At 27.2% G+C, this 15,541-nt stretch overlaps 1 protein-coding gene across 1 annotated transcript in view; it reads left to right on the plus strand.

Moving 5' to 3' along the window:
* The window catches only part of LOC117170011 (unconventional myosin-XVIIIa), a 399,533-nt gene that overhangs the window by 192,008 nt on the left and 191,984 nt on the right, over positions 1 to 15,541 (plus strand). The window contains exons 5-7 of the mRNA XM_033356525.1: positions 3,729 to 3,917; positions 6,336 to 6,512; positions 10,286 to 10,486. Coding sequence (XP_033212416.1) covers positions 3,729 to 3,917; positions 6,336 to 6,512; positions 10,286 to 10,486 — 567 coding nt within the window. The remainder of the gene's footprint in view (positions 1 to 3,728; positions 3,918 to 6,335; positions 6,513 to 10,285; positions 10,487 to 15,541) is intronic.

A 15,541-nucleotide genomic window follows, 5' to 3' on the forward strand; every position in this document is an offset into this window, starting at 1 on the left:
ATGTAAAATGTTGGTATACTTAAATTTAGATTAAGAAGCTTCTAAGTTTAAATTACTAGCCATAAGTTTTGCAATTTCAAACCTATGCACTACAAATTAGAAAGCTATCAAGACTAAATGGGCTTCAGGTCCAATGGCCTTTGTAAAGCCAACCAAATAGAGTTTTATTTTGAAAGCTTGCTGCAAGAATTTATTTCTCTTTCGAGGGCTTCAAATTTTCCTCTCTTGGGATTTGAATTTCAATTTCTAAATACCCGGAAAATTTTCTCTATACTTTGATAACACAAAACTTCTAAAATAATTTTAAACCACGGATACAAATTTTGAAGAAAAAAAAACAATCTGAAACATTTACATTTTTACTCAAATACATGTAAAAGTTATAATTTATACATGTCTGGTAATATATTTACATTCAGTTATTATTGAAATATTATCCTCAAAAACTGTTACTTAAATTTGTTTAGATATCTTATATTTTGAAAATCAGTCCCACTGAAAAAAAATATGACGCATTATAGTGATTGAAAAATCGCTAGGTTTGAAAAATGCAATGTGCTCCTGAAAATTCTATTTTCTTTTTGAAAAAATGAAAATCCGTGAAAAAATATAATTCAATCGGATTAAATCTTTACTCTCTTATCGAGGTCAAAGGTTAAACTCTAAATATCTTCATTGCTTGCAAAACAAATGTTTACGACCATATTTGCCTAATTTTTTATGAAAAATGTAATGTCTCATTAAGGTTTTAATTAAGTCGTTCACCCCCTTCCTGCCCCCCCTTACTTTACCCTACACCCATAAACCTACTTACTCCTCTCCTATCAAATTTGTTCAATTATTATAAAAGGGTATTCAATAGGTTTTATGCCAATCCATGTTAATATAATTATAATATTAACAAATATTTAAAGTAAGTTGATTAAATGCATAATATATAGAATATAGATCTTGGAAATTTGTTTATATTATCTTAAGGTATAATTGAAATAATTATTACAGATAATAATGGAGCAATTACTCCTCCTAATTTATTAGGAATAGATCGTAAAATTGCATAAGCAAATAAAAAATATCACTCAAAATTTATACAATGAAATAAATTCATTTAATATAATAATTTAGAAATTTATATACAGTGAAACCCTTCCATAGCCCTCCCTTCTATAGCCCTTCCGAGAATCGATGCCGCGACGCAGGAAGGTGTAACATGAGCTGCGCGGGGTCTGCGGTTGTCACTCAGGCGAGCACTCAGGTGGGAACAAACAAAAGCGGAGCGGGCTACAATGAATTAGTTCCCACCCGCTGTCAGCCCGAAAATCGACGATATAGAAGAGTTTCACTATATTAAATATTTTTTATTATATTTATTCATTTGCTTTAAATTTACTATTAATTTTAGCTTTTTTAACTTTATTAGAACCTTTCCTGGCTTTCAAAGCTAAAATTTCTCCTCCCACGCTCATAGTCATTTTTAACCATTTCCCCTAGCTCCTAACTTCCATTCACTTCCCCTCTCTTTATGGCCCCTCACCATCTCTATTTCCCTGCATTCATTACACGCAACTTCCCCTAGTTTCCTTCCAAGTCATTTCTCCTGCTTCCACTCCTCTAATTTCCTGTAAATTTCCCTGCACTGCGTCCTCTCATCACCCATGCCACCCCTACTTATCCTCCCATAATTTCCCTCACTTTCCCTACATGCCATTCCCTCATTCCCCCTCACTTACCATACTCTCCCCTAATTTTTTCACTTCCCCTAATTTATCTCCGCACTCCCCCTCTCCTCTTTTCCACCACTTTTCTTACTTCACCCCTTACTTCCCCTATTTGCCCTCCTTTAATATCCCCTCAGTGCTCCTACATACCCTCCCATAATTTTCCCTCACTTCCCCTCCTTGAAAAAGAGTACGAGGGCGGACACCTGACAAAGACTATTCGGTGTTTATCAATTTTCGCTAAAAGCCATTTCCTGTGAATTTGTGAATTCCAAAGTAAAGACCTTTAAATAAAAAATCAATTTAAAATTTGGGCAATTTAAGAATAAAGAAAACGTTGATAAAACTAAAATTTAAAAAATGAATAATTTATTTTAAAATGATAGATCGCTGAGGCTAAAATAAGATTAAAGATATACGAGACCTGTCCGGAAAGTAAATGGCGATGATATTTTATTAAAAGTACTTCCCTTTGGAATCCAGAACCTTTTGTCAGCGATCTCTTCACTTTCGGAAGGACTCCTTAAAGTCATATTTGGGATTAACTAAAAACTGTTTTGTCACAATCATGTTTTATTTCCTCTGAGTCTTAAATCGTTTTTCTATTAGAGGATACTTCAATTTAGGAAAGATCCAGAAGTCTCAGGAAGCTAGGTCAAAGCTGTATGGAGGCTGCCAAAGTTGTGTAAGGCCGTGTTTCATCAGAAATTGCTGAATAAGCTGAGATGAATGAGCGGCACTCAGCAGCCGTGGATCAAATTTTACAGTCGCGCGGCTCATCCTCAAATCATAGCTAAAAAATTTAAGAAAAAGGGTTTTTTAAATCCCAAGGTCTTCCTCTATCTCTCTCACTGTTAAACACATTTCCATATACAGAGGTGTTTTGGCTGTTGCGGGCCTGCTAGAGCGAAAGTCAGTTTCCACTGAAGTACGAACTCTTTCAAATTGCCTAAACCCCTCTGAATTGATAATCACTCATAAACTCACCATTATATACTTTCCAAATTATAGCGATGGTTTCCGAAGAAGAATGGCTAAGCTTTTCGTAAAATGCAATGCACACTCTCTATTCGGTGGTCCCGTCATCCTTAAATTCGAGGCGTACGTGGTTAGGCGTTTACGCAACTGCGTACACTAGTCGACTAAAGATTCACACGTCCATGTAACTTAGTAGAGGCTCTCTCAGAGATTCCATTTGGATTATGAATGACTATTTTTGATAATATCGCCACAAGGTACAAAGTTAGAGCAAAAGGTCGGATACTTGCCGGACAGACCTCGTAGAAGTAGCAATGTGTTACCTACTGGAAGAAGGTCAGGCCTTTAAAGAAGCAAACCTTATTTTTATTTTGGAATAACGGCCTTTCGAGATAAAGATTTGTTTCCGAGATCTCCAAGAATGCGTCGATCATTTACACGTATTAGGTTGTTTTTCTCATTCTCTCTCTGTCGTCCCACGTGCTTTGATTCCCAATGCAATCACATGAGATTAATACCCATAGTACGTCGTACAAGTAGCCTTACCCACCTACTTTGACCCAAGCTGCACCAGCACATGCGTACCCACAAGGAGAACTTGCTCTGAAACGGTTACTGTTCTCTTCATAATATGTGCTAAGAGACGAATCGAACGGACGTTTCGAATCGACTTACTTGTCAGTTGTCTCGGTGGGTACGATGTTCCTCGTGAATGTCGTCATTCTCATATACATCGTCGCCTACCTAGTCAGTTTCACCTTCCGGGTTGTGCGAAGGAGTTGTGATTTTAGCCCCGGTGGACATTTTCATTCCAAGAAGGTCCTTTCCTTCCCTAAGTTCTAAAAAAACAAGGCAAACCAAACTAATCTGATCAGAGTTGCAGACTCTCTTTTTTTTAATTTTGACCGATATACAAAACTGATACTGAGTGTGGTGTTACAAATTCCGTCAAGTTTGAATTCTGATATTGTTGGATAATTATATTTTTTTAATTGGATTGTTTCTAACCTTTGACGTTTGTTTGGTTTTCAGGCGCGAACTGAAGAGCACCTAGCCCAGGAACAAGCTTTTCTCGCTTCCGAAAGGATTTGGTTGCTACATCGAGGAGGATTTACTCCAGCGTCAAGATGTGGTTCTTCAGATCTAGATACTGGCAAGCTGAGAGTCCGCTTGATACCTTCTGGAGAGGAACTTCTCGTCGACGAAGAAGATGTCGAAAAGGTATTAATTAAATATGCTTGAAGTTTCAACAACTTCTCTTTCTTTTAATTAAGAGCTAAAAATCAAAAACACTAATCTTGGATTAATAACAGTATTTTCTGTACAAAAATGGTAAAGTAGTTACTAAAAATATTTCTTACTACCTTCTACCTTTATCCGCAGCTGCTCTATAAATTAATAAAAAATTCGATTCATATCATGTTTTAATATTTCCTTTTACATCTAATGGGAAAATTCAGATTAAAAAGCTAGGGGTCACAAAATGTTTTATAATAAATCTGGCTCATTTTTATCAATATTAATTTGGTTCTCGTACCATCTGTTTATAATCATCGATTATATTCTCTGGAAGAATTATCTGGATTTGTTTTCTGAATTTGGTCTCTGAAAGAATTATCTGCGTGTTTTTATAGAGTTTGAAGAATTGCAGACTTCACAATCTATCCTCTATTGACTTATTTCCCCCATTTTTAAATGATTCCTATTTTTGGTTGAAGGTTAATGATTTTTAATTCAAAAGTCTACTGTTATATTTTTGGATAAGAATTAATCCTTTTTTTTCAAAATTATAATATTTTTTTAGAAATTCAACTGCTTCGTTGAAATTTGAACTACTTTGTTAAACATTCTTTTTGTGGTTGAAGGTTCATGATTTAAATTAAAAATGTATCTCTGGTTACAAATTTAACTATTTTTTTCAAAATATTGATTTTTTGTTGAAAGTTAGTTTTATTAACTGAAAATTTAACTTTTTTGTTTTAAATTTTGTTCGTTTTATGGTTGAAAATAAATATATTTTTAACGAAAAATTTAACTATTAAGTTGTTGGTTAAAATTTTGGCTTTTTAAGTTGAAAATTCTTGTTGTGTTTTGTTAGTAGAAAATTGACGTAAACAAATTCGTTTTTTTTGTGTGCAGAAAGTCAATTTTTCTAACTAAAAATTTATGTAATACATTTGAATTATTCCCTTATTCTAGTTGGATATTATTCTCTTTAGATAAAAACTATTTTTTTTAACTGAAAATTTAACTATTCAAATTTTATTAAATTTTTTAAATCTTTTTTAGTCAAAAATTCATGTATTCTATTGAAAGTTTGTCCTTTTTGTTAAAAAGTTCATTTTCCTGACTGAAATTTAACTAATCTACATTCTTCTGAAAATCTATAGTTATTAGTTCGAAATTTTACTATTACATTTTAAAAATTGCATTCTATTGGTTACAAATTTAATTATTTTTTTTAAAATTCGTTTTTTTTTTTAAGATAATTTTTTCTAATGGTAATTTAACGTCCATTTTTTCTTGAGAAGTTTTTGCTTTTAGTTGAGAATTTAATTGTTTGGTTAAAAATCCATGCATTTTGTTGAAAATTTCTCTTTTTGTAGAAAGTTAATTTTTTTTGTTCAAAGTTCAATTGTTTTGTTGAAGCGTCGTCTTTTTAAGTTTAACATTTAATTAATTGGTTGAAAATTAACTTTTGGGTTTGAAATTCATATTTTGGGATTACAAATTTAACTGTTTTGTTGAAAATTCGTCTTTTTTAATTTGATTTTTTAAAACTAAAACTTCATCTATTTGTTTGAAAAATTAACTTTTTTTTGACAATATGTCTTTTTAGGTTGAAAATTTAACTATTTTGTTAAAAATGCAATTCGGTTATTTAAAACTCAAATATTTTGTTAAAAATAATCTTTTTTGTTCAAAATTTACCTTTTTTGTTGAAAACTCAGTTATTTAATAAAAATTTATCATTTTAGTCGAATCTTTATAAATCTTTTGTAGTAAAAAAGTTCGTAGGAACTGTTTTAGATTTAAATCTAATCTATTTTGTTTGAAAATGCGACCATTTTGTTGGAAATTTTTCTTTATAAATTAAAAATTCAAATATTTGTTTGAAAATTCTCCTCTTCTGCTTTGAAGTTCAACTATTTCGTTGTAAATACAACTGATTAGTCTAAAATAATTTTGTCGCTATTGAAAATTTAACAATTTGATGAAAAAGGATTTTTCTTGGTTGAAAATTAAATTTGGTGTCAAACATTTATCTTTTTGAATTTAAAAGTCAACTGCTTTCAACAAGATTCGACTTTTTCAGCTTGAAAACTTAACTCCTTCGTTACAAATTCATCTCTTTTGGTAGAAAATTAATATATTGTGGTTGAAAATTAACTATTTTTTTTTTAATTCATTATATTTCGATTTCAAATTTTAAGTACTTCATATTGAATTAAATATACTTGTTATGCATTAGTTTTATATAACAGAATGTATCCCCTTATTTTGAAAAACCACACTATTTCCCCTGAAAATGTTGGAACCTGTTATTTGAATTTAATCTGGTTTACATAAAAATTCGATCTGAAACGAATTCAGTGAACAAGAAATTATAATATTGATTAATAATAATCAATCTTTCAGGCAAACCCACCTCAGTTCGACAAGGCGGAGGAATTATCACAACTACGCTATTTGAATGAGTCTTCAGTCCTTCACACTCTGCGACAGAGATATGCCAGTAATCTAATTCACACATACGCAGGAGACAACATGGTCGTCATCAATCCTGTAGCTCCTCTCGCTATTTATTCTGAAAAAGTAAGTCCTCCGAAAAAAATCGAGTACACCCGACTCTCGGTTTAGCACCAATTTTCAATTGGAATGGATAATATTGTGCAATCTCCGCATGTGAGTACCCGCGCAGTGCGCCGTTCCGCTACGCAGCTGGTATTTTTCAAGCAAAAGTAGCAACCGATTTTAGGATATTTTTAATACTCCTAAGGCATTGTCAACAGCTTTTAATTTTCAACATTTTAGGGAATTTTAAATAATTCTAAGGAGTTCTTTAACATTTCATTATATTAATACATTTTCGAGGATTTCAGGAAATATCATTATAGAATTTCACGGTATTTTATAATATTTTAGTTGATTTCAAAAAATGTATTCACGTGAAGTGATATATGTCAAAGGATTTCAAAAATATTTTAGGAAATTTTAAAAGATTCTCAGAATCTTTTTATTTATTTCATATAGTTTGAAAGAACTTCAAAGACTTTGAAAAATTGTAGGGCATTTAAAAAGATTCTAATGCACTTCCATGAGGATTAAATAATTTCAAGGAATTTTCAAGAGTTTTAGTAATTTTACGGAATTTTCAATATTTTAATGGATTTTATTATTTTAAAGGTTGCAATTTATTTTGAATTCACCCTGAATTCTTTTCAATTCTTTTGATTTCATCTAAATTCACTCAGTTTTTTTCAATGCAATGGATTTTTTACTTTTGAATTCGTAAGCATTTCTAAAATTCTTTTGAATTTCCTTGAATATTTCTAAGTTCATTTACTGAATTCAAAAACTTTTTTTCATATTTTAAAATTGTTTTCAGTACATTTGAATTTTTCTTCAATTCACCTTGAATTTTTATAAATGTCATCAAGTTCTTCTCCTATCCTTTAAATTCCTCTCAATTCATGCCAATTTTACAGAAATCAATTATTTTTATTGATCTTCAAAATTTTTTTCCAAAACATTGAAATTAATTTGAATTTTGAATTATTTTGAACTCATGAAATTATCCTGAATTTGTTACCCTTTTAGCGGGGAAAAAGTATCCCACAGGCTTAACAAAGAGTTAATTTTGATTAGGATTTTTTCTGACGTTTTTTACTTTTCTTTGGCTTTTCAGTCACGAACAAATAATAATTAAAGATTAGAGAGAATCATTTTTTTAACAATCTCTTTCTTGTTTGTGAATAAATTTTTTCTGAAACAAAACAAATATTTGTAAAATTGGTATCTGACTGAAGACGAAAGTCAGGAACAATATTTACTACAGGTGGTAACAGTTCCGGAAGCAATTCCAAATTTTTCTTTTACTCTCTGCAATAAACTTCGTGTTGTAATTCAAAACAAAACTTTTACAAGTCATTTACAAACCCATTCTGCCCACCTACTTCTCATTATTCCATTCTTTTTTTTCTTATTCTTTTTTTTCTACTATAAGATAGCCTTTTCGTTTAAATTATTTTTTTAATTTTCCAATGAGTAAAAATAATTTACTCAAAAAAATACAATACTGTTGAAAGGATTAATCTTGTTTATTTTTATTTATTACTTGTTCAGATGTAAAAAGTAAAAGCAAAACTGAGGATATCAGAAAAAATTTCAACTGTCTATCAGTACTCTAAAAGAATAATGATAAATTGTTTAAATAATAATGTTGATTAATTTGCATTAATTAGTACCTTACTAAGTGAAAAGTGGAAAGGAGTAAAAAATTTAATAAGGAAACGCAAGCATCTATCATTAATATAGGAGATGATAGTTATAAACATTAATATTTTTTAAAAACAATTATGTTTGCTAGATTGCATTAATTATTACCTCACTCAAAGTGTACAAAAAGTTAAACATTTAAGAAGAAAATTCAACTATCTAGCATTAATATAGGCGAAGATAGCTATAAACAATGATAATTTATTTAAATAATTAGGTTAATAAAATTTGATAAAATTTTATAAAAAGTGGAAAATTATAGAAAACAATAATAAATTCTTTAATCAATTGATGTGAACATGTAGAAATTAGTATTTTATGTATTATAAATAATTTATATTAAAAAATCACAAAAAATAAAATAAAATTAGCACAAAAATCTCACAAATGCCAATTTTTCACCTATGGGGTTCCGTTACTTTTCTCTAAATTGTAATATCAAATTAAATAGCAATGTTTTTTCATTTCTAAAAGTCTATTTAAAAAAAAATGATAATAATTAGAATTAGCATGCGAATTAGATTTTAAGCTGAAAAATATATTTTTTCAATTGGAAATTCATATATTCTATTGAAAATTTGATCTTTTTGTCATAAAATTAATCTTCTTGATTGAGAATTCATATTTTCGGTAAAAAAATTTGTTTTTATTTTGCTTTGATAATTAATATTTTTAACTGAAACTGTATCTTTTGTTGGAAATTCGTTGTTTTTTTTAAATAATTTTTTTAATCTAAAAATTAAAGTTTTTTGTTTGTATTTTTGTTTTAGTCGATAATTAATTTTATTTATCTGAAAATTTAACTAATGCAGTTGAATATTTCATCAGGTCATTAAAAAGTTAATCTCATTGGTTGAAAATTAAATTGTTTAGCTGATTAATCCATTTTCGGTTGACAATTGATCGTTTTTAGTTCAAAATTCATGTATTCTGTTGAAAAAATTTTTTCTCTTGGTAGAATATCAATCTTCTTGTTTTAAAATTAAAATACTTCAGTTAAAAGTACGTCATTTTAATTGAAAATTCATCACTTTGATTGAAAATTTGACAGTTTTGTTAAAAATACGTTTTTACTTTTATTCGAAAAATAATCTTTTGGACTGAAAATTTTTCTTTTGTTGGTAATTCGTTTTTATATATTGAAAATTATTTTTTTTTTCGCTCTAAAAACTTAACTATTTTGTTTAAATTTTGTTTTTGGTTGCATTTTTTTCTTGAAATTAAATTTTTAACTGAAAATTTAACTAATCCAGTTAAATATTCACCCTTTTTGAAAGATTTTATTTAAAAATTAATCTCTTTGGTTGAAAATTAATTTTTTCATTTGAAAATTTAATTATTGAATTTTTTTTTAAAATTAATTTATTTTGATTTGAAACTAAATTATTCTAGTGGAAGATGCATAATTATTTCCTATTTTTTGTTGAAAATTGATCTTTTTAATTTAAAAAGTCAACTATTTGTTTGAAAATATACCCTTTTAAGTTGAAAATTTAACTGCAATATTTCGACTTGAATTGTTAGGAATTTGAATGATCAAAATTTGTGTAAATCATTATTAAAATTCATGAACATCTGGAAAAAATTCAAGAAATGATTCATTATTTTTATAGTATTGTTTATTTATTTAATTTTTCGATGGTGATGAGATATTTAACCCTCAAACGGTACACTCCAACCCAGCATAGGTAAACGGTACACAGGTGCGAATTGGTTTGTTTGCAATGTTAATATTAAATATTTAACATATTGAACATATAATAAACTGGCATGTATCACACATATTTAACATACATATTTAATATATTTGGGGATAATCTGCTGCAGCTGTGTTTGCGTAAATGCCAAAAAAATGAAAAAACTTCGGGTGCGAATTCGCACCAGTGTACCGTTTGAGGATTAAGAATATTTTGTAATATAATTAGTCGTAGCTTTCTAAAGAAAATATAATATTTAAATACCTTGAAACTTGTACCTGGAATTGTCAGGAAATTCCCCCCCCCCCCATAATTTGAGTAGACACCCTGATATAAATCAAATGCAGAGGATATCTAAGTTGAAAGCAGAACGATGAGAAAAATCTTTTCCAGGTCGTCCAAATGTTTAAAGGGTGCAAAAGTGAAGACATGCCTCCACACATTTACGCAATGGCACAATCAGCCTACAGAGGCATGCTTGCCACAAGACGAGACCATTCGCTTGTTTTCCTTGGACGAAGTGGATCTGGGAAGACTACTAACTTCAAACACGCTCTGCACTACCTCGTACTCGCCGCCGGGACAGTTAATAAGGTACTTAACCCAGAATTGACCAAATTCTCTTGCAAACTTGGCCAGACATTTATTTCTAGACAACTCATGTGAGTGTTGCCTCAGAAGAATTCTAGAGACGGACAGGGGCATTGATTTTGAACATAAATAATAAATAATCGATAATAATTACAGGTTTAAAATTTATATTGCCAAAGATTTCACAGAGATTTCAAAGATCGCACAAAGATTTTAATTATTACTCAAAGATTTCGAATAGATTAAAAATATTCGACAAAGATTGCAATAACTTTTCAAAGATTTAATTAAATTAAAATTTTTTTTTGACAAATTGCAACAAGAAAAGAAAATATTTCAGATAGATTTCAAAGATTGCATCAAGATTTCAATAATTTCACAAATACTATCAAATATTCGAAAAGTATTTCCAAAGGTTTTTAGAAATATTCCAGTGATTTTTATTTAATTTTACGAAGATTGGAAATATTTCGGAAAGATTTTGCAAAGATTTCCCAAAGATTTTAAATATTTCTAAAAGATTTCAGATAGATTTCAAACCTTACATAAAGATTTCAATGATTTCCCAAAGATGTCAATAATTGCACAAATATTAACAAAAATATTTCACAAATATTTCCAAAGATCAGAAAGATTCAATGAAGTATTTTACAAAGATTTTCCAAAAATTTGAAAAATTTCACAAAGACTTCAACAAATATTTCGCAAAGATTTCAGATAGATTTAAAAAATTTACAAGAATTTTTTAGTGATTTTACAGAGATTTCAATAATTTCACAAATTTTATCAAACATTTCAAAAGTGTTTCAGAAGGATTAAATGACTTTTTTTTAAGATTTCACAAAGATTACAAATACTTATCAAAGATTTCACAAATATTCTAAATATTTTGAAAAGATTGTCAAAGATTTTCCAAAGATTTGATAAAATTGTAATGATTTCTCGAAGATTTCATATAGATTTCACAAAAAGTTCCAAGATTTCGCAAAATTTTCAGATAAATTTGAAAGATTGCACAAAGATTTCAAAAATTTCGGATATATTTAAGAGTTCATGATTTCAATGATTACTCAAGGATTAAAAAAAAATTCACAAAGATTTTTAAATATTTCGCAAAGATTTCAGATAAATTTCGAACATTATATGAAGATTTTAATGGTTTTCCGAAGATTTTTTAAAAAAGATTAAATGATTTTTTTAAGATTTCACGAAGATTGGAAATATTTCGCTAAGATTTCTAATAAACGTAAAAGATTTTACGAAGACTTCAATTATTTGACAAAGATTTAAAAGATTTTCCAAAGACTTGAAAAATTACAATGATTTGCCGAAGACTTCATAGATTTCAAATACTTCGCAAAGATTTCACAAATATTTTACATATATTTTTAAAATGTTCACAAATATTTTACAAAGATTCCCCAGGTATTTGAAAAATTTCAAATATTTCAGATAGATTAAAAATGTACATAAAAATTTCAATGATTTCCCAAAAATTTGAAATATCTCGGATAGATTTAAAAGTCTCCAAAATGACTTAAATGATTTTCCAAAGATTTCAATAATTTCACAAATATTATAAAATGTTTCAAAAGTGTTTCTGAAGGTTTCAAAAATATTTCAATGATTTTTTAAAAAGATTTTAAAAGATTGAAAATATTTCCTAAAGATTTTAGATATACTTAAAAGATTTCACAAAAATTTCAAGTATTTCACAAAGATTTAAAAGTTTTGATTGATTTCCAAAAGTTTGTACAAAGATTTATATAATTTCGGATAGCTTTAAGAGTTCACTATTTCAATGATTTCTCAAGGATTTTAGAAAGATTTCGGATAGATTTAAAGGATTTCAATCACTTGCTAAAAACTTGAAAAATATTGCAATAATTTCACAAATATTATTAAATATTCTAAATATTTTTTTCATTGATTTCATAGAGATTTTAAATATCTCGGATAGATTTAAAAATCTTAACAAAGACTTGAACGATTTCATGAAGATTTCAATAATTTCACAAATATTATAAAATGTTTTAAATATTTTGCAAAGACTTCCAAAGATTTGACAAAATTGCAATGATTTCCTGAAGATTTCACAAAGATTTCAAAGATTTTAGATATATTTAAAGGATTTGAATAGTTTCCTAAATATTTAAATAATTTCACAAATATTATGGAATATTCTAAATATTTTGCAAAGATTCTCAAAGATTTTCCAAAGATTTGATAAATTTGCATTGATTTCTCGAACATTTCATAAAAATTTCGAAGATAACACAAAGATTTCAAAATTTTCGGATGGATATAAGAATTCACGATTTCACAAAGACTGAAAATTATTTAGAAAGATTACACAAAGAGTTCAATTATTTTACAAAGGTTTAAAGGATTTCAATGATTTTCGAAAGATTTTACAAAAATTTAATTAATTTCACAAATATTATCAAATATTCTAAATATTTTTTTAAAGATTTCCAAAGATTTTTCAAAGATTTGATAAAATTGCAATGATTTCCCGAAGATTTCAAAGATTGCATCAATATTTCAATGATTTCCTAGAGATTTCAAATATCTCTGATAAATTTAAAAATCTTCACAAGGACTTGAATGATTTCCGAAAGATTTCAACAATTCTACAAATATTACGAAATATTTCATAAGTGTCTTCAAATTTTTTAAACAGATTTAAATGACTTTTTTAAAATTTCACAAAGATTAGTGATATTTCTCCAAGATTTCAATTATTTCGCACACATTAAAAAGATCTCAACGATTTACGAAAGATTTAAATAACTTCACAAATATTATAAAATATTTTGCAAAGATTTCGGATAGATTAAAAAAATTTCGATGATTTTCTAAAGATTTAAAAAAGATTTTAATAATTTCACAAATATTATTAAATATTCTAAATATTTTGCAAAGATTTTTAAAGAATTGATAAATTTGCAATGGTTTCCCGAATATTTCGTAAAGATTTCACGAAGATTCCAAATATTTTGCAAAGATTTCGGATCGATTAAAAAAATTTCACAAAGACTTTAATTATTTCACAAATATTTAAAAGATTTCAATGATTTATGAAAGATTTAAATAATTTCACAAATATAATCAAATATTCTAAATATTTTACAAAGATTTGCCAAAGATTTTATAAAATTACAATGATTTTCCGAAGATTTCATAAAAATTTCACAAAGATTTCAATCATTTGCTAAAAATTTGAAATAGATTTCAATAATTTCACAAATATTATCAAAAATATTCTAAATATTTTTCAAAGTTTTCAAAGATTTTCCAAAGGTTTGATCAATTTGCTATAATTTTCTCGAACATTTCATAAAGATTTCACTAAGATTTAGAATATTTTGCAAAGGTTTCGGATAGGTTATAAAAATTTCACAAAGACTTTAATTATTTTACAAAGATCTAAAAGATTTCGATGATTTATGAAAGATTTAAATAATTTTACAAATAATATCAAATATTCTAACTATTTTGCAAAGATTTCCGAAAGATTTGGTCAAATTGCAATGATTTCCTGAAGATTTCACAAACATTAAAAAAATTTCGCAAAGTTTTCAGATACATTTCAAAGATTTCAAAAAGATTTCAAAAATTTCGGATAGATTTAAAAGATTTCATTCACTTGCGAAAAATTGGAAAAATATTCCAATGATTTTCCGAAGATTTCAAAGATTTCATAAATATTTCAATGATTTCCTAGAGATTTCAAATATCTCGGATAGTTTAAAAAATCTTTACAAAGACTTGAATGATTTCCCAAAGATTTTAATAATTTCAAAAATATTACGAAATATTTCAAAATTATTTCTGAAGGTTTCAGAAAAATTTCAATGATTGTTTTAAACATTTCATAAAGGTTGGAAATATTTTGCAAATATTTCACAAAGACTTAAATTATTTCACAAAGGTTTCAATGATTTCAATGCTTTTCGAAAGATTTTACCAAAATCTCGATAATTTCACAAATATTATCAAATATTCTAAATATTATGGAAAGATTTCCAAAGATTTCAATAATTCCGCATATATTATCAAATATTTTAAAAGTATTTCCAGAGTTTTCAGAAAGATTTCCATGATTTTTGAAAGGGTTAACAAAGATTGCAAATATTTCGCAAAGATTTCAGATACTCTTAAAAGATTTCACAAAGACTTCAATTATTTTACTCAAATTTAAAAGATTTCAATGATTTATGAAAGATTTTTCAAAGATTTTACAAAGATTTGATAGAATTGTAATGATTTCCTGAAGATTTCATAAAGATTTCACAAAAATTTCAAAGATTTCGCAAAATTTTCAGATAAATTTCAAAGATTGCACAAGATTTCGAAAAATTTCGGGTAAATTTAAAAGATTTCCTAAAGATTTAATCATTTCACAAATATGATCAAGTATTTTATATATTTTGCAAATATTTCGGATAGATTAAAAAGATTTCACAAAGACTTCAATTATTTTACTCAGATTTAAAAGATTTCAATGATTTATGAAAGATTTGATAAAATTGTCATGATTTCCTGAAGATTTTATAAAGATTTCACAAAAATTTCTAAAAATTTGCAGATAAATTTCAAAGATTGCACAAAGATTTCAAAAAAATTTCGTGTAAATTTAAAAGATTCCCTAAAGATTTAAAAATTTCACAAATATGAACAAGTATTTTAAATATTTTGTAAATATTTCGGATAGATTAAAAAGATTTCACAAAGACTTAAATTATTTCATTCAAATTTAAAAGATTTCAATGATTTATGAAAGATTTTACAAAGATTTGATAAAATTGTCACGATTTCCTTAAGATTTCATAAAGATTTCACAAAAATTTCTAAAAATTTGCAGATAAATTTCAAAGATTGCACAAAGATTTCAAAAAATTTCGGATAAATTTAAAAGATTTCCTAAAGATTTAATCATTTCACAAATATGATCAAGTATTTTAAATATTTTGTAAATATTTCGGATAGATTAAAAAGATTTCACAAAGACTTAAATTATTTCATTCAAATTTAAAAGATTTCAATGATTTATGA

The sequence above is a fragment of the Belonocnema kinseyi genome, chromosome 3 (genome assembly GCF_010883055.1).
Source record: "Belonocnema kinseyi isolate 2016_QV_RU_SX_M_011 chromosome 3, B_treatae_v1, whole genome shotgun sequence".
Taxonomy (NCBI): domain Eukaryota; kingdom Metazoa; phylum Arthropoda; class Insecta; order Hymenoptera; family Cynipidae; genus Belonocnema; species Belonocnema kinseyi.